This window comes from Phyllostomus hastatus, unplaced genomic scaffold (assembly GCF_019186645.2).
Source record: "Phyllostomus hastatus isolate PE091 unplaced genomic scaffold, TTU_PhHast_1.1 phas_scaffold_317, whole genome shotgun sequence".
NCBI lineage: Eukaryota > Metazoa > Chordata > Mammalia > Chiroptera > Phyllostomidae > Phyllostomus > Phyllostomus hastatus.
In genome coordinates this window covers 1,669,922-1,689,234 of record NW_025334023.1, presented here as the reverse complement: position 1 = coordinate 1,689,234, position 19,313 = coordinate 1,669,922, and the positions used below count along the sequence as shown (strand labels likewise).

Below are 19,313 nucleotides of genomic sequence, written 5' to 3'. Positions count from 1 at the left end.
CCACCTCGCTTGAGCTCCGTTCTTTCCCTTTTTCCCCCCAGTCTCTCCTTTACAAGAAAGTGAATGAGGCCCAGTATCGCAGCCACCTCGCCAATGAGATGATGATGTACCACATGAAGGTGAGGCTTGCATGGAGCTTCTGTCCTCCTTCCCAGGGTTTCAAGGTCCTGTGCCTCCTGGAATCCTCATGGGCCAAGGACCAGGCAGTGCTTTCTGATCATCCTCTCCTAAAGATAAGAAGGTAGACCCAGTGCCAGGCCTGGACTGCAGCTCTAGGCACGTTCTGGGTCAGCCCCTAGGCTGGCTGGCAGCAGGGCCCAGCCCAAGGAAGAACTTGGTTGGCCAGGTGTCCCCCATGCCCAGGGATAGTTCCCACCTTGGGAATGACTGAAGGCTGAGAAGCATGCCCAGGGCCCGGGCTGCAGCTCCCCGAGGCGCAGTGGTCCTGCAGTCCTGCAAAGTTCTAACTGTGATATTCTGTCCCATCCCGGGCCCCGTGTCAGCACAGCTGCCCCAGGCTTTAGTTTGGAGCATGTGGTGGTCATTGTTGATTTTTATACTCACCTGTGTCTAAACCAAAGGGTCCCAGGCTTTGTGGATAGAGTCAGAGCTGTAGTAGGGAGGACTGAGGTTAGACTCTGCAATGCACCCCACCCCCCAATAAGGAATCTTCAAGTCAGTGTCTAGGAAAGGCTGCTATGGTTTGGGAGAGTCACAAAAGTGTGTCTTCTGTCTCTGCTGAGGATAGGCTGTTACAGATGAGGACCGTCGCAGGCAAGCAGGCACAGTAGGTGGGCTGCAGAGCTGTGAGGAGAGGGTGGTGATCACCTGTTCAGTGACAACCCATGGAGTGGAGGGTCACCTGGGTACTCTCTGGGCGAGGGGCCACCTCACCCAGAATTTGAGGGCGAGGATACTGGATGGGTGGAGGTCATCTTCTAATACCCAGGCTGGTCCCTTGTAGGTCTCTGATGACGAATACACCAAACTTCTCCATGACGGGATCCAGCCTGTGGCTTCCATTGACTCCAACTTTGCTAATTTCACCTACACTCCTCGCTCTCTTCCTGAGGATGACACTTCCATGGTGAGCTGCCCCCCACCCCACCATGAAGACAGAGGATGTACAGGCAGAGATTTAATTTAAATGTGCACAGGAACTTCCTGCTAGCAAGACAGAGTCATCAAGGAAGGTTATAGCATCTCCCCTAGGGATGGAGTGAGCATGCAGTCTGCCAACATGGGCCATGGGGCCTGCCCAGGGGACAAGGGGTAGCTGGGTAATTGCTGAAGATTGCTCCACCCTGAAGCCCCAGGGTCGGCACCTCGCTCCCTGTGTTTCAAAGAAGTATGTGAGCTTGGTTCCAAGAGTTCTTAGATCCCATATTTCTGAAAGTTCTTGGCTCTGAGAACACTTGGTACTGCCCTCTTATGGTTCTCTGGCACAGATCTAAAGATCTAAGACTCCAAAATTTTGTGGGCATCAAGAAGGGCCAAAGCTACTGTAAATAGATCAACAAACAACGAGTGCTGGCAAGGTTGTGGAGAGAAGGGAGCCCTAGTGCACTGTTGGTGGGAATGCAGACTGGTGCAGCCACTGTGGAAAACAGTCTGGAATTTCCTCAGAAAACTAAAAATGGAAATGCCCTTTGACTTGGCAATTCCGCTGCTGGCATTATACCCTAAGAATCCTGAAACACTAATTCAAAAGAACCTATGCACCTCAGTGTTCACAGCAGCACAATTTACAATGGCCAAGTGCTGGAAGCAAACTAGGTGCCCACCAGTAAATGAATGGATCAAAAAACTGTGGTACATTTACATAATGGAATACTTACTATGCAGCAGGAAGAAAGAAGGAACTCCTACTCCTTGCAACAGAATGGATAGAACTGGAGAGCATTATGTTAAGTGAAATAAACCAGGTGGTGAAAGAAAAATGCCATATAATCCCCACCTATAAGTGGAACCTAATCAACAAAACAAACAAGCAAGCAAAATATAGTCAGAAACATTGAAATAAAGAACAAACTGACAATAACCAGAGTGGGGAGGGAAGGGGGATAACAGGAGAAAGAAGGGAAAGGGTCGTTAAGGAACATGCGTAAAGGACACATGGACAAAGCCAAAGGGGGTAGGACTGTGGGTGGGAGGTGGGCTGGGGGAAGGAGTGGTGGGAAAATGGAGACAAGTGTGCTTGAACAACAATTTTAAAGAATGCATTAACTCTACTTTTAGAAGAAGCAAATATTTTTAAAATAAACTTAAAAGTCAAAAAACAAATAATAAAAATGCACAAGAAGGCATTTTAATTATAATGCTCAATATAAGTGTAAAGTTAAAAATCATTCTGCATGATTTTTCAAATTGACTCCTGTAAGATTATGGAGCTATTAAAATGCTGCTTATTGTGGAAAAAAAAACCAAAAAAACCCAAAAAGGAACAACAACGAAGAAGGGCCAAAGCAGCCCCCGCCCCCCCCTTAAAAAACTGACAATCCCTCTGACCTCTCCCTTCTGCCCCCTGCAGGCCGTCTTGAGCATGCTGCAGGACATGAATTTCATCAACAACTACAAAATTGACTGCCCGACGCTGGCCCGGTGTGTGTCCCCTCCTCTTAGTGTGCAGGCAGCCCCATCTCTGCCTCTCTCTGTCCTGGACTCTCACATCCATCCCCTAGCCTACTGGGGAGGGCTGTCTCTGGGCCAACTAGGGGAGACTCAGTCTTATGGGGGTGGGGAGGATCCATGAGCGTGAGGCCATTTCTAGACACGGGGACGTGAAGAAAGGAGAGGAATGGGGAAGGACAAAACCTGAAGGGCTACCTGGAGGAGGAGAGTCTGAGGCCTGTCTGCTGCCCTCCCCCCGCCCCCAGGTTCTGTCTGATGGTGAAGAAGGGCTACCGGGACCCACCCTACCACAACTGGATGCATGCCTTCTCTGTCTCTCACTTCTGCTACCTGCTCTACAAGAACCTGGAGCTCACCAACTACCTCGAGTGAGTGGCTGCACTGCCCCCCAACTGGGGTCTCCTTCCTTGGGACACAGAAACACCTCCCTGGGTCAGGAATTTTACCTGCACCACCTAAGGGGACCCTCTTAACAGCTCATTGAGGAAGGTTGCATAGTCCCATTTCCTGGGCTGGACTTGCTCATAGTCACAGTCCCAGGGCATGGGGGGCCTGCCAAACTCCAAACCAGGGCTTCTTTCTGGGAAAAGGACCCAGGGTCCTGAGCTGTTGTCCTGGCTGCTCCCGGACAGCTCACCCAGCTGTCCTTTCTCAGGGGGTCTGGGGAGGGAGCTGTGTCTGGACCTGTCCTCTTTGTCTCCCAACCAGGGACATGGAGATCTTTGCCTTGTTTATTTCCTGCATGTGTCATGACCTGGACCACAGAGGCACGAACAATTCCTTCCAGGTGGCCTCGGTGAGATCTTGCCCTCCTCCCATTGGGCACCTTCCCTGGGGTGTCTGGGAGTGTCACTTCTCCAGCCTGAGGAGAGGTGGGAGCTGGTGAGACCAGGAGCCGGAGGCTCTCCCAGTCTTTGTGCTGGGCTCTGGTATGGGGGAGGAGAGAGGGCGAGAGGAGCAGGGCAGCGCTTAGCTTATGTGGAGGGCACCTGGATTTGGACATGAGGAGTGATGGAGTTTTCCCGACTTTTCCAGAAATCTGTGCTGGCTGCGCTCTACAGCTCTGAAGGCTCTGTCATGGAGGTACCACCATTTTTCCCCAGCACCCCGCCTCCCTCCCCCACCTCATTCCCTGTCCTCCTCATCCTCACAAGGCCTGTGATGGGCAAAGTTAGAATGTGACCCAGCTCCTCCTGTTCCCAAACCCTGCTTTTCGGACAGGCTGTGATAACTGCTGCCGCCCCAGGGCATGGCTGGCTCGTTTCCCTGGATGGGCTTGGAGGGGTGCAGGTGTGGATGGGGAGCAAGTCAGGCTCCAGGTTCTGCTGGGGCCCAGGTTTCCAAAGCGAGGGTTTGTATTTAGCACGATTCTCTGTGCATATCGGGGAACACCCCGTGCAAACCTTCCCTACCAAGCCTGGTCTCCGCTCCCATCAGACTCAGCTTTGCCTTAGAGCATTTGGTTTTGGGGTCTCCCCACCCCCAGATGGGGGCTCCTCGGGGCAGAAACAAAGTCTGAGACACCTCTGAGTTCTCTGCACTTAGCACAAGGCTTGGTGCAGAATGGGAACCAAACCTCCAAGGTTACCTCTCCCCACGTTTACCCCCGCTACACCCTCCAGAGACCACCCCTGTTTGCACACCCCTAGAGATGAGGGGCTCACTCCTGCCTGGGAGGCCTGGTAGCAGCCCTGCCTCTGCCCTTCCCACCCAGGGTTGAGCCTCCTCCTCCTCCGACTGACAGCCCTTCAGTGTCAGGAGATAGGCATCTCGCCCTTGCCTCGCCTTTGCCTTTCCTTGTCAGCAAACAAATGCTAGCTGCATGGGTTAGTGTCTAGGACTGCAAGGGACTGTTCCAGAACTGTTCCAGCTGGAGAGGCCCTCAGAGCTTACTGTGTTGTGCCCCTGCATGTGACAGTGGGGACTCGGCCTCAGAGCCAGCCAGGGCCTTGCCCGGGTCCCACTGAGGGGGAAGCAGAGCCCAGAAAGGGGACTAGGATGCTGCCTCCCCGTCTCCGTCTGCTGTGCTCACCTTGGGAGCCAGGGCTGGGCCTGCTCCCTCTCTTGGGGTTAGTGGTGAGGGGAGCCCCCCATTCCATCTGGGCCCTATCACTCCTGTCCCCCACCAGAGACACCACTTTGCTCAGGCCATCGCCATTCTCAACACCCATGGTTGCAACATCTTTGACCACTTCTCCCGGAAGGTAACGGGGCCAGGGTGGGGGTGAGAGGGTGGGAGCCGGGAGCTGGCGCAAACCAGGAGAAGGGGATGATGGTGGGGGCTCCTCAGGGCCAGGGAATGGATGGGTCTGTCTAGCAGGAGGCCATGACATCTCCCTGCCCCCACCCAGGACTATCAGCGTATGCTGGACCTGATGCGTGACATCATCTTGGCCACGGACCTGGCCCACCACCTGCGCATCTTCAAGGACCTCCAGAAGATGGCTGAAGGTGCCTGCCTTTAGCCCTGGGCCTTGGGGTTAGGGAGGGACCTCCAAGAGGGACATTTGCCTGGAGAGCATCCCCAGGACTTCAGACCCATCCCCTCCAGCATCAACCCACCAGGCTGACCCAGCCCTGGCTGTTGGCTCCCACTCAGGGGGCCAGATTCCCTGGACCACTTTGCGGTGGGTCATGGGAACCTTGTCCTTGGAAAGAGCGTCCAGGAGTCTGGACTCCACCCTTTGACCCTGTCTTCTCCCCAACAGTGGGCTATGATCGAACCAATAAGCAACACCACAGCCTCCTCCTCTGCCTCCTTATGACCTCCTGTGACCTCTCCGACCAGACCAAGGGCTGGAAGACCACAAGGAAGATTGCGGTAAGGGCCGCCCCTTCCTGGGAAGGTGCGGGCTGCAAACATTGCCCAGCTCTGTGTGGCTCCTGCCCCCTGAACACCCTTTCTGTGCTGAGCTCAGCTTGGCTATACTTGGGGGAGATAGAAACATCACCTCTGGGTGACAGATGGGGAGATTCAGGAAGGGGCATGGACTCACCCAGGGTCACATAGCAAGTCAGTGGCTGACGGAGGGTGGGCCAGAACCCAGCCGCTCCTCCCCACCTGGGACCATCCTCCTGACAGGCTGGGGATGGTGAGGACAGGCCCTGAGGTGGAGTTGAGGGAGGCCTCAGTTTGCCCCCTGGGCAATGGGCTGCTGAGAAGCTTGGGTGCAGGGGTCCCACTCACAGGATCTGATGAGAGTGTTGGTCTTTCAGGAGCTGATCTACAAAGAGTTCTTCTCCCAGGGAGACTTGGTATGTGAGGACTGACCTCAGGGTGTCCAGGTCGGGGGTGGGTTCTTGGCCTGGGGCTGGGTTAGCCCAATCCCTGTGCCTAAGGGAGAGAGAAGAGGGGCAGGCCTGATGCCTTGGTGCCCGCAGGAGAAGGCCATGGGCAACAGGCCGATGGAGATGATGGACCGCGAGAAAGCCTACATCCCTGAGCTGCAGATCAGCTTCATGGAACACATCGCGATGCCCATCTACAAGTGAGGGGCTCACGGGCACTGCTGGGGACTCTGCACAGAGAGGGAGGGGTGGGGCGGGGTGGTCCATGGCCATCACAGCAGACACAGGGCTGGGCTGGGCTTAGCCCAGCTCCTCTGACCCACCGCCCCCAGCCCCAGCCTCTGCGCACAGCTTTGCCCCTAAATGGACCCTTCACTTTGTCCTTTGTCCCCTATGGAAACAGACCACCATACTGTCCTTGTGTGTGCAGTGTTATGCCTCACACTCTTATGGAAGTTCTGTCTGTGGTATAGCCCTAATCTTCCTTCCTGTCACTCTCTGACTTCTGACCTCTAACCTCTAAACCCTGCCCCTGTGCACCCCCAGGCTGCTGCAGGACCTGTTCCCCAAAGCGGCAGAGCTGTACGAACGCGTGGCCTCTAACCGTGAGCACTGGACCAAGGTGTCGCACAAGTTCACCATCCGAGGCCTCCCGAGCAACAACTCGCTGGACTTCCTGGACGAGGAGTATGAGGTGCCCGAGCTAGACGGCGCTGGGGGCCCTGTCAATGGCTGCTGCAGCCTCGACGCAGAGTGACCTCTCCCGGGATCCTTCCCCACCCAGGACTCCTGCTACAGTCCTCCACTGGCCTGGCCAGACGTCCTGTGACCAGAGCCATGGGTCCTGGGTTCTAGGGCAGAACTTCCTGTGTGACCTGGGCAAGTATTGACTTTCCAGGCCTCAGCATTCTCATCTGTATAATGGAAGCAAGATGTGCAGCCTCATCAAAACTTTGCCACTTGTCCTCTGAGAGCACAGGGGTGACCCATGTGTAGTGGGCCCTGCTCTGCACCTCTGACCACAGCTTGGCAAGTCCTCCTCAAGCCACTCCTTCCTGAGGCAGCCTGGCTGGTTGCTCCTGGGCCCCTGCCCTGCCAGCCAGATCTGGGCCCTTTTCTCTTCTCCAGGATCCTCATGCAAGGAAGAAGGTGGGACATCTCAGTGAGCAGGGGTGAGGGGTCTGAGAATCAGTCATTAGCTCTGTTGGAGGACTGGAAATAGCCACAGGGCCACAGGTGCTCTGGGATCCGCCACTATATTTATGGTGAGGATGGGGACCTAGGAGCGATTGATGCAGGGGCTCCATGAGGAAGCTGCCAGAGGGGCACTAAGTGCTCCGGGGAGAGCGGGCCCAGGATGAAAGCAGGATGGGAGCCATGGGCAGGAAGGACCCCTGGGCTGGCAGACCGACCCCTGGCTGTGTGACCCTGGGCAAACTCCTTCCCCTGTCTGGGTGAAACCCGAGGTGAGACAATCTGTTCTCTGAGACCCCTTTTAGATCACAGTCCCCATAGCTCTTTGCAGTCCTAGGAGAGGCCATGGAATGCTCCTGACAGCCTAGGGCAGACAGCTGACCCTGAGTCTCTCTGTGGACTCCTGAGTGAACCCCCTTAGCCTGAGTCCCTCCACCATTCCTGCAGCCAGAGAGGAACCTGGTCTCAGCCCTGGCAGGGTGTCTCTCCTCTTCAAGGCCATATCCACCCATGCCCCAGGGCTTGGGAGACCCCATAGGGCCGGGCCTCTTGGGTCAGCCCTGGCAGCTTCTCCCTTCTCTTGTTCTGTATGTGTTGTGGGGTGGGGGGGAGGGGGGCCACCTGCCTTACCTATTCGGAGTTGCCTTTAGCGAGATGTGTTTTTTAGGACTCTGTGGATCTTGTATATGGTCCCATGGGCTGACCGCTTTGTACATGAGAATAAATCTATTTCTTTCTACCAACCCTCCCCATGGGGATGTTTTCAGACTTTGTGCATGGGGTAGGGGGGGAAACAAAATTGGAGGAAGCACATGCCCATTAGAATGGCCCGGCTACAGAAACCCCAACCCCTGTGCCTAGCCCCTCTTCTGGGGGAGTTATAGGCATGCTGGGCAATTCATGGGTCCAACAGGATGGCCCGAGGGGTGGATGAAAGATGAGGAGTCCTGGGCATGGGGCAGTGAGAGGACATGTTAACTAGCAGAGATTGTGGACTCGAGAGGGAGAACTGAGGGGCTGAAGCAATCAGGGAGGCTGCTTGGGTGGGGTGGTCTTCTACTCCTCCTAGACCCTCTGTCTGCTGGCCTACTCTGATCATGGGTACCCATACAGACAGGGCTTGGGCCTGTGAACCCCCTTCCATCCAGAAGGATGTCTGCCTGTATCCCCGTAAGTTCTACCAAAGGGATACCCCTAAGTCTGACTCTATACCAGGTGTAGACCTGGGATGTTCCACAGAACCATGGTGCCCTCTATTTGGGCTGTGCTAGTGTTTGCCTCTGCACAGACACGTAACATGGTATAGGCTGGGAGGCAATACCCTGGGACACAAATACCCAAAGCGGTTATTTGTAATAGGGTCAAGAACTTGGGTTGTCCAGGAATATAGGATATCCCCCAAGTCTGGCTGGGGGATGGGAGACATGGAGCAGGGCCACTGAGAGTTATTTTGCACAGCAGCAGTAGGCTAGCTCCAACCCGTATGAAAAATGGTTATTTTGCATATCAACAGCAAGCTAGCTAGGGAGATAGGCGTGACTTTGACCCACTATGTAGCTGGGTGGAAGCTCCCCTGGTTACAGCACCTGCAGGAGAGCTTGGAGATGGTTCGCTCCACCCACCACGGGGCCACGCCTGCCCCGACTTACTATGGCAGCCCAGAAAGGCAGAGAATAGGGGCGTGGTAGCAGGTGTAGCCAGTTGTGGGAAGAGTCGGAAATGGGGTCATGGAGGAGGTTCCAGGCTGGGATTTAAACTGAAGGTGGGCCACCACAAGGGACGGGAGACAACAAGAGACAACGGGGAGACAATGAGGTAAAGCAACTCGGGAAGAAAAGGGATGAAAGGACTCTCACTGGGGGGCCATGAGGAGGTGCCACGCAGTTTTGGATTAAGAGCTGGAGATCGTGGTGACACAGCTGATGGTGCTGGGGACTGCGGGAGGCCTGCCCGGCCCAGCATGATTACTGGGAGGAACCGGGAGTCTAGCTGAGCTATGGACTTCTATTTCTTTTCCTGAGATATGGTAGCCCTGACTGGCCTGGCTGGGCAAAGGGGGGAAGGCAGGACTGTGTGTGTTTGTGGGTGTTTTAAAGGAACTTTGGGACTTTAACGACGACATTCCGCCATTACTCTAAACCGGTATAACTTTTGAATAAATAATTTCTTTCCTTTGTACCTAACTCTGGCACTGAGAGACACAGTTCCTAACACCTGGCACAAGCAAGATGAACCTAGTACAGAAAGACCCTGGGGGAGGGGGATTGTTTAGATAACAGTATCTGGGCTCCCCAACGGGTTCATTCAGTAACAGACAGAAGAGCAGAGTCCAGATTGGGGGCCCTGAGGCAGCTCTGGCTGGAAAAGTCTCTAGACCCCATTTCCTCACTTGCGAATGCCCCTCCCATGTCTTCTCCCTGTTCATCTCCTATAGATCAGTAAAGCTGACATGTTCAGGGCTGGCCACTGGGATCTCTTTTCCCAGGGGAGGGAGGAAGGGAAGAGTTGGGAGATGGACAGTGACAACCTGCAACCATCCAAAATGTCACTGGGCACCAGCCTTGCCTTTGGGACCACAGAGGCTGTCTACTTCCCCTGCCCCACAACTTGATATGGTTTGGAATTGCTCCTCTGGGCTGAATGGCCTCAGGGCCTCTTTTTTGCCTTATGTCGGGGGTGGCGGTTTGGGCTCCTGGCCCCTCCCCTGCCTAGCCTCTGCTTTGGGCTCCCCCAGTCTGTCTGTCCTCTCACAGCTCAGAAGCAGTCTGACAAGTGGGCCCCCGGTGGGGGTGGTGGTCAGTTCCTGGTCCAAGGCTGAAAAGGGACAGCTATTCTCATGGTGCCCAGCAGACACCAGCTTCAGTGTGGCCTGATGGAGGTACTCCTCTGTCTGTGACCCCAGCGCTGAAGGTGTCTGCACATCTCTCTTCCACAAGCCTTTGGGCAAAGGGGCAGAATGACCAGGGTACACATCCTGGGGCCTGGATCTCCCTCCAAGTGAGGGAGATGCCTCCCTCAGATGCCTCTGATGTCTGTCCTCAGCCCAGCCTTCCTGTGAGGCCATTTAACCTTATTCCAGGTCCATGTGGTGACACATCCCTTTTTGCCACCAAATTGAGTGAGCGACTCATGAACATTTCCTCCTACCCTCCTATATGCAGGGCCCTGAGCTGGGGACTAGAGCCAACACGGCCCTTGTCACTGACCTGGAGGGTCTAGCATCCTGGTGGGGGAGATCGACCCAAACTCAGGTGCAGGCCGTGACACCCCCTATGGGACACCTGACCGTGGGGCTCCAGGCAGGATTATAACCCTGAGAAGAGCCACAATGAGGTCTGGAAGATGAGCAGGGGCTGTTTCCTGTGGGCAAAAGTGGACAGGCACTCCTGGTAGCAGGAACTGCTCACACAAAGGCTCAGAGAAGGGGAGTGACTGACACACGAGGTTGAAGAGATGGAGGGGGAGATATAAGGCCTGACCAGGGTGGGCCTTGAATGGCAGGCTGTGGAGTTTGGCTTCATTTTGTGAGCCAGAGAAAGGTGGTCAGTAGCCAAGCAGCTCAAGCAGCACTTGAGAAAGATCCTCCTGGACAGCAGAGAAAGGACTGTGAGGGCCCAGCTTGGGCAGGATCATTGTAGGGCTCTTACTGTGCCCTGAGCTGGGTGGGAGAGGGAGGAATTCAAGACACATCGGATTGGCAGAACTTGGTGACTAGCTGGGTGGGGTTGTGGGCAGAGATAGGATTGAGAGTTGCCCCAGAAGCTGGGGCTTATGCGGCCTCACGACAACCCCGGGCAGCAGCTCTGTGCCACTCCCACCAGCAACCAGGTGTTGGGTGGAGCCTCTGACAGAAGGGAGGCCCTTAGGGGAGGTGGGCGGGGCATCTGTGTGGGCAGCTGGGGGAGGTGGGGAGAGTGGGAGTGATGTGCCTGAGCACTGAGCCTGTGGGAGCCCTCACCAGGTTGGAGAGCATGAGATTTGGCTCCAAGTCCTCTTGTAGCTGCCCTGCCTTCCCATCTCAATAGCTGCATTTTCCATAAAACCTCAATGATTCTGTGGAATAGATACTATCACCTCATTCTGTAGCCAAGCAGCTTGAGGTTCAGAGAGTTAAGCAATCTTGAAGTTGAAGTGTGTTCCTCTTCTACATGACTCCCATCCAAGGGCTTCCTCTTGGATAGAGGAAGGATTAAGGACAAGGTCTCTGTCTCATCTCTAAGGATTGTGATGTGGATAGGGGTGGTGAGCAAGTGGGTGGGGCCCCAGAGAAAGTTCTGGATCAGTTCTACGTGCCAGCCTTGAAGATTGGGGTGGGAGTGATGGTGTCATAAGAGGTGATTGAGATGGGGTTGGTAATGCAGCTCTTGGCCACCAGGTGGCGCCCAACTCCTAGTCTTCCCAGAAGTCTAGAAGGGTGTGTTGGGTGTGTTGTGGGGCTCATTTCCCACCTCTCCACTCATACACGCCCCTCTCACACTCAAACACAGGTATTCTCACACACATATGTACATTCTCTTTTACACACAAACACAGTCTTCATGCAGATTCCACAGTCTACTCAGGGTATACTCTATACAGAATCCACAAGGAAAATGGGAAATATTTCTCAGAGGCTTCCAGCCCCTTTTGCTGCCCTCTGAACAAGCCTGAAGTCCATCAGTTCTACCTGAATGAGACCCCTTGTTCCAGAGGACCGTCTGTTACTGAGTAGCCTGCCTCTCTAGAAAACCCCTGGGGGGTGGGGCAGCACCAGCCTTGTGATCCGGTGTGGGCAGAGCCCATCCCTGGGCATGAATTAACCAGGAGAGGGAACTGCAAGGCCTGGTCCTGTGCAAATGACATGGTGGGAGATCAGAGCAGCAGTGAGCTGGGTGTGAAGGGGCATCAGGAGAGGGCTGGGCCCAGAAGGTCTTGAAGTTTGGATGGGGAGGACTGGGACAGGAGGTGAGAGCATTGCAGATAGACCAGGAAAGCAGTTGGGGAGGAGGCCTGGGGGTGCTGGGGTCAAGGTCTTACTGTCCTGGCCGCTTACTTAGTATCCTAGAGCTCAGACTCCTTGAGATGGGTGAATGCAGACTGGCGGTGGGGTGGGTAGGGCCTGCGGGTGGGGAGGGGAAGTCAGCTAAGGATGGATATCATTGCCTGCTATCCAGTGCCCTGAAAATGTTTATCTCATACATTTTGTCCTTCTTTTTGCTGTTATTATTTCAGGCAGGAGGGTAAATCTAGTCTTTATTACTCCATCTTTGGTGTGGGTGTAAGTCTATTTTATCAATTTTTATTGCAGTATAGTACTTCACATATAAATACTGAAAGACTTTTGGATATTAATATTTCGGCTATTAGAAAGAATGATCCCATGAATATTCATATATATGTATATAAAATTCCATTGTATGAATATATTTATCCATTTCTGTTGATGTATATCTTAAAGCTTCCATCTGGGATGATTACCTTCTACCTGAAAACACCCTTTCATTATTTCCTTTAGTGCAGGTCTGCTGGTGATGAATTCTCCTGGTTTTTATCAGCTTGAAAATGTCTTTGTTTCTCCTTTATTCTTGAAGAACATTTTTGGGAGTAATTGAATTCTGTTAGAAAGTGTTTTCTTTTAGTACTTTGAAGATAACATTCTTTTCCCTTTTGACTTCATGTTATTGTTCCTTTGAACAAAATGCATCTCTTTCTCTGGCTGCTGTGAAGATTTTATCTTTGACTCTGGTTTTCAGCACTTTTATCAGAATGTGTTTAGATGTGGTTTTCTTAGTGTTCACCCTGCTTGTGATTCATAATGTGTCTTGAATCTGTCAAGATTTTCCCTTTCCTCTTTTCACTTCTCATTAAATGCAGATAAGTGTACTTTCCATATTTCCAAACCATGCTAAAAACGTTCTACAGAATTTCATGAAATCTTGTGATTACAAGAGAGAAATAGTGAGGCAGAGTCGGGGAACAAGGTGAAATTAATGCTAGATTTCTCAAATGTGGGATGAGAATCCCACACCTCCTTGGGAGAGGAGAAGGGCCACCAGTGGTGGTCTCTCTCCTTAGCTCCTGATCTGTAACCAGGGATCTGTCCCTGGCCAGAGGTCCTACCTGGACTCAAGTTTTCACCCTCTGGTGGCCAATGAGAAGGAAAAACTACTACTTCTTCTGTTTCTGTAGAGTGTTTTGCCTCTCAGTACACACTTAAATTTTAATGCATAATAGTTTAGTATTTCACTGTTAGAACCTCTTCATGTCAGGATAGGTTTTCAGATTCACCAATGCAGGAATTCTCTTTCTGACAGTAATGAGAGGGAGCCAGACGTTGATTGCTTTCCTCTCTCACGCTCCACCTGGGGACCAGCCCCGCATCTCAGGCATGTGCTCTGACTGGGAATGAAACCAGCAACCTTCTGGTTCACAGACAATAATCAATCCACTGAGCCACTTTGGACAGGGACCCTGGTGGTTTTCTCACTCTTTGCTTTGACCATTAGACCTAGTGCATCCCTACTGAGGTGTTAGGGAGGCATCAGGGAACAACCTTCACACTTGTATCTCTGTCTCTACCAGAGCATTCACTATTTCAGTGGTGAGCCAAGATGGAAGCACCCTCGTACCTGGCCTGGGTCACCATTCTCACCAGTCTCACCAGTCTTTGCCCCCGGGCGACCCTCTGTCATCTGACCCAGCCCACTGGTTCATGATATTTCCTGAACTCTAGATGTAAACATCCAATTGCCATTCCCTTTTAGATTGCTTCCCTGTGTTTTACAGAATGGAAACTACAGGAACATTTCCCACGCTCCACTACAGCTTGTGCTGCACGTGTGACCTGGGTTCCATTTAGAAGGTGTCCCTGATAAGACTTGGCAGGGTGGGAAGTACGCGATGGGCATGACAACTGCAGGCAAGTCAATAACATCACCTGGGAAGCAGCTATGGTGGAGGTGTCTGGGTGTTCTAGGGGCACCCAAGATGGAGTTTCTGACAGCCAGCCCGTCATGTAGGTGCCAAGCACCAGATGGCACGATGGTGATATTCCCATTAGAAAGTTCTCCCAGTGTTGTTGGGCCCTTGGACTGGCTGCGCTGTCCCTGACCTTCAGCCGTGCAGCACTGAGCCTGAGCCGGACTCTTTTCTCCTTCTACTCAAACCCGTGTGGACTATGGCCCGTAGCACAGAGAACCTCAACTGATAGTTCACTTGAAGCACTGATCCCACTGGTTGTGATTGACTGACTCCCCCAAGAAGATGTGAGCTCCCTGAGAGGAGAGACTAAGTCTGGCTTATTTCTATATCCTCAGTGTACTTAGCACAGACCCTGAGACAGAGCAGGCAAGGCATTCAGCAAAAAATTATTGACTGCCAAATGAAAGGTTAGTCATTACAGTAACAGTCCAATCCAAGTGACTGCATCCTCTGAGGAGTCTGGGTCAGCCTGCGTGTCTTGAGGAGCATCTCAGCAGTAATCGTGGACATGCAAGAGTTGCCCCAGTCTTCTAAAGAAAATAGCTGCTCAGTAAAACCAGGCCTGCGTGATGAGCAGTTAGGCCTCCCTTCTGAGGACTCATGTTCACAGCGGAATCCTGCCTGCATGGCCAGTGCAGAACATGGTTCAAAACCAGCTGGCTGCCAGAACTGACCAGCAGGCTCCTGGATGCAAAACCATATTCACTGTGAGTGTGGGATATAAAGCTACGGCAGAGAAAAGTAATCAGATTTGTATTACACCATCATCAAGTCAATGTCAAAATATGACCAATGGAAAATCTCTCTTTAAAGAATTGTCAGCCCAGACTACCTCTGAGTACTCGTTTTGATCTCTACTTGTGATTTGGGACTGCTTATTCCTGGGTCCTCCTAGTAACCAAACACAGGTCTCCAATTTTGTGTTCTCTCTCACTGTCTCAGCTATTTCTCTATGACATTCTTCCAAGCTGCTGGATGGGTCCACAAGGGCCCTTTGGCGGCTGGCATATATCCCACCCTGGGAAGCAGGTGGGCAGTAGATGCAGCGGTTAGGGCTGTGGTGTCTGGCATCAGGCACCTGGGTTAAGCCTCTGCTCTGCCATTTCCCACTGTGTGAATTTGTGTAAGGCGCTCATCTTCTCTGAGTCTCAACTTACTCATCAGTAGAATGGGATAATAATAAACTGTCTTGTGGTGTTCATGAGGATTCAATGGGAAGCATGAGAATCACTGTGAAAGCCACCAGCTGTCTGAGTTACAGGGCTTCCCGGGTGCATTTGTGGGAATAAGGAAGCGAAACTTCAGAGGAGCGTGCAGCCCCAGTGGCAAGGCCCAGACACTGACAGGGCAGGTTCAGAAGAGTTGGAAAGAAGTAACAGTGACATTCTGGGTGAGTGTACTGTACCCCCAAATCTGTGTTCAAGTCCTAACCCCTGGGGTCTGATAATTGCCCTTATATGGAAATGGGATCTTTGTAGATGTGACTAAGTTAAGATGAGGTCCTCATAGAAAGAGGGAAACTTGGACTTAGAGACACACAGGAAGAAGGTCCTGTGAAGACAGAGGCAGAGACTGGGGTGATGCCACCACGAGCCAAGCAATGCCAAGGACTGCCAGCAAGCACAGAGCCAGGAGAGGGTCATGGAAAGGTCCTCCTCTAGAGCCTTTGGGGAGGGTCTGGCCCTGCCCACTCTGTGAGCTCAGACTTCCGGCCTCCAGCACTGTGAGACACTACATTTCTCTTGTTTGAAGCCACCCAGTTTATGGCGCTTTGTTAGAGCAGCCCAAGGAATCTAACACTGTGGGTGAGGCAGGAGAGAGGTCCTTCAGCTCACCTTGGACAGGTGGGCTGGAGTGGGGAGGGGACATAGCTGACCATCACTTTCCAGCTTGGTGTCTCTGGGGGTCCAGTTGGCAGGACAGCCCAATCACTGAAGACCATCTGAGACACAGCACACGAAGTTCTGGCCCCCTGCCTCAAGGTGGGGTGACTCCTCAGTGCAATCTATGATTTGGCTCCAAACATGCCTTCCCCATCAGGCCAAAGCTACAGTTACCTTAGGCCACATCCATTCTCAGCTCCATCCCCCACACATCCTGCTTGCCTCACTCCTTGCAGGTTGTTTCTGACAAGCACTTCCATCCCTGTCACCTGTGTGTGGTCACCATCACTCAGAGTGTTCGCTACACGCTTCCTCAGGCTGCATCGTGCTGGCTGCACTGTGCTGGCTGCACGGAGTGGTGGTGGTGTAGAGGCATTAAGGCAGGGCCCTGTCCCGAGGGAGCTCACTGCAAACTGGATGAAATGTTAATCAATTAATCAACTAGTTAATTAATTAAACACACATTTATCAAATCAGACTATGTACTGTCCCTGGCTGGGCACTGGAAGGGCTACAGAGAGATCAGCAAAACCAGACACCAAGCTTACAGACTAGTTGATGGACAGACACTGATCAAACAAGCTCACAAGTGAGTGTAAAACTGCAGCTGTGCCAACTGGGCGGTAAGGAAAACACATGGTGCCATGAGAGCCTCCAACAGCGTGGTTTGACCTGGGCATGGTGGTCAGGGCCATCTTACCAGAAGAGATGCCTGGGCTGAGACCTGAGGTAAGAGTTAACTAGGCCAAGAGGATGGGGACAGCATGTGCAAAGATCCCATGGCAGGTGGAAGCACAACGGGAAGGAGGGACTTCAGGAAGGTCAGTAGGGGGTGAGGGTGGCTGGGACAGTGTGAGAGAGAGAGGATGGTGCACGGTGAGGCAAGGGAGGCAGGCAGACGCCAGGCAGTGGCAAGGAATTTGGGCTTTATCCCAAAAGAAATGAACAGTGATGGTTTTCAGTAGGCAGGTGACCTGATCAGAAACAGAGAACCACTGCGGCTGCAGCATGGAGAAGAGGCTGGAGATGGAAAGTGGGCTGTGGGCAGACCACTTCAGCAGTGCTTGTGAGAACGTGATGCTGACATGGGCCAAGGTCATGGAGGATGGAGAGGAATGCACAGATTTGAGAGATGCCCTTGATGGTGGGTTGGATATGATGTGGGGAGAGAGGGGTTCACGGTGACTTAGTTTTAGGGTTTGGGCAAGTGGATAAGATGTTGGTGCCATTTGCTAGAATGATCACTGGAAGAAGACCAGATATGGGGGAGAAAATCCTAAATTCAGGCAAAAGTTCTTTGTAAATCATAATGGCTGCAGGAATATCTGCTGTTACCATCTACTCATTGAAAAAGGATTTAGTAAATGCTTCCTGTCTGCTGGGCCCGGTGCCAGGTGCTGGAGATTAAAGGGGGGGATGTGAACATGAGATGCACAGCTGTGTGAGGCCAGGGTGGAGAGAGTAAGACGGCGCCATGGTGTTAGACAGTCTCGGTTTGGTTTGAGACGTGGCTCTACCCCTTACCACCTGTGTGACTCAGGCAAATCACTCACCTTTTGATGCCTCATGACCATCTGTAATATGGGATTTACTTCCTATGTCCCAGAATGTTGTGTAGATGCAGTGATGATACATTATTTTTGCTTTTAGCACAGTGCTTGTACCAACAAGTGCTTAATACAAAGCTGCTGTGTTGGTTCTCTAGGGGAGGCACTGTCGTATGTCATTGTGTGTAACTGTCATAATGTCACCAGGAGAGAATTATCACTGTACCTCATTTTCTGGATAAGGCAGCCCTGCTGAATGCCTACCCACCAGCTTCCTCCCCTCTTCCTCACTGTAAGAATATAGGTTTTGTTTGGGTATTCATCATCCCATATTCAGGAAAGCTGGCCTTCTCTCGTGATTCAGGGTATAAATCCTGCTTAGTCTAATCTAATCATGGCAATTCCATTCCCATATTCAGTGACTGATTTAGGCAGTCTTGTGGTTCATTCCAAAGAGGTTATGAACTCATCTAAGTTGCCCACCAATGTTCCAAGGCTAGCATTAGTTATAGTCCTGGGCAGACTGGGATGGTTGGTCACCCTGCTAACCACTGACAACTGGGGAGAAGACTCACACAGGGCTGTCAAGTGGAGATGGGGGTGCACCTGGTAAAATTTTTCCTTGCTAAGGATAAATGGTAAGACATACATACACAGGAGGACACGCCTTTCTTTGCTGGCTGTCTTTGCCTCTGTGCTGGGCCTGGAGCAGCTGCAGTCGTCCAGTGTCCCTGAGAGGAGAGGGCAACGTGCCGAATGAAGATGGCAGGGTGGACACATGGAGGACACCTGGGTCCCTGAGGACATGGGGATCCTGGAGGTGCTCAGCTCAGGAGTCCTTGTGTGTTGCTAGTACTATCTACAGCTTTCTGGTGGCTGCAGCCAGAAGCATCCTGATGCAAAATGGTCCCCAGCTGGGAAGAGGCAGAGCTGGGTGTGAGCCAACTGCATCTGCTGTTCATATCTTCACACTGAAACTAGGACAGAGGTAAGTTTAAGCTTTGGGAACAATTCCATTGGTGTCAGACAGTATTTCTGAAAGTGTGCCTCTTCCATCAGGTGCTCTCTGCTCAAGGATTCCCAGGTGTAATGGGCTCAGGAAACCTGCCATGCTCTCCTCTCACCTGTGCATGGCAATTGGGGGTGGGGGGTCCTGCACTAAGCAAATCTGTTTATCTTGGGTTAACTCAGAGATTCTGAAAGTTATTTCAGTGTGGAACCTTTAGTTTCTTTTTGTTTTTGTGAAGCCCTGAAGATGTCTCCCAGGTGTCCCACAGCACACAGTTTGGGAAGTGGTGAGGCAACAGTCAAAGAGGCGGTGTGGAGCCTGAGCCATCAGCACTGGGCTCTGCATGTGAGACCACTTGCCTTGGCCTGTGTGTTGTCTGATGTGATGACTGGTACTGCCCCCTTTCCCTCCTCAGAGCATCCCTGTTTGGGATGATCGACTGTGTGACCTGTCTTTCTCATTAGAACAGAAGTTATTTGAGGCTAGCTACTGAGTGTGTTCTGCCCACAGTTGTATCCAAAGTTCTTCTTCATCTACTGTAAAGGCTCAATAAATACAGGTTGAATGAATGAATCTGAGAGGGAGAGAAACATTTTTCTAAACCCCCGGTATGGAGGACCAGAATGGCATCTGATAGTGAGTTCCCGTGAGTGGGAGCGGGTGCCTGGCAGCAGGTGACCTTCTTCAGCTCACTCCCCTCTCAGGACAGGTCTGCATGGGCTCATCAAAGTCCCTTTTCTCTTCTGAGGCCCTGTTCAGGCCCCTCATCTACCAGGAAAGCTTCCCCACAGAGCCACTTCC

At 52.4% G+C, this 19,313-nt stretch overlaps 1 protein-coding gene across 4 annotated transcripts in view; it reads left to right on the top strand.

Moving 5' to 3' along the window:
* PDE2A (phosphodiesterase 2A) overlaps window positions 1-7,856 on the top strand; it is a 90,795-nt gene extending 82,939 nt beyond the window's left edge. For all 4 annotated transcript variants that reach the window (XM_045817962.1, XM_045817963.1, XM_045817965.1 and 1 more), the window contains 12 exons: window positions 42-119; window positions 965-1,087; window positions 2,531-2,601; window positions 2,877-2,999; window positions 3,340-3,427; window positions 3,667-3,714; window positions 4,761-4,835; window positions 4,983-5,082; window positions 5,340-5,452; window positions 5,848-5,886; window positions 6,013-6,119; window positions 6,466-7,856. In XM_045817962.1, coding sequence (XP_045673918.1) covers window positions 42-119; window positions 965-1,087; window positions 2,531-2,601; window positions 2,877-2,999; window positions 3,340-3,427; window positions 3,667-3,714; window positions 4,761-4,835; window positions 4,983-5,082; window positions 5,340-5,452; window positions 5,848-5,886; window positions 6,013-6,119; window positions 6,466-6,676 — 1,176 coding nt within the window. In that variant the 3' untranslated portion in view covers window positions 6,677-7,856. The remainder of the gene's footprint in view (window positions 1-41; window positions 120-964; window positions 1,088-2,530; window positions 2,602-2,876; window positions 3,000-3,339; window positions 3,428-3,666; window positions 3,715-4,760; window positions 4,836-4,982; window positions 5,083-5,339; window positions 5,453-5,847; window positions 5,887-6,012; window positions 6,120-6,465) is intronic.
* Window positions 7,857-19,313: the final 11,457 nt, after the last annotated feature.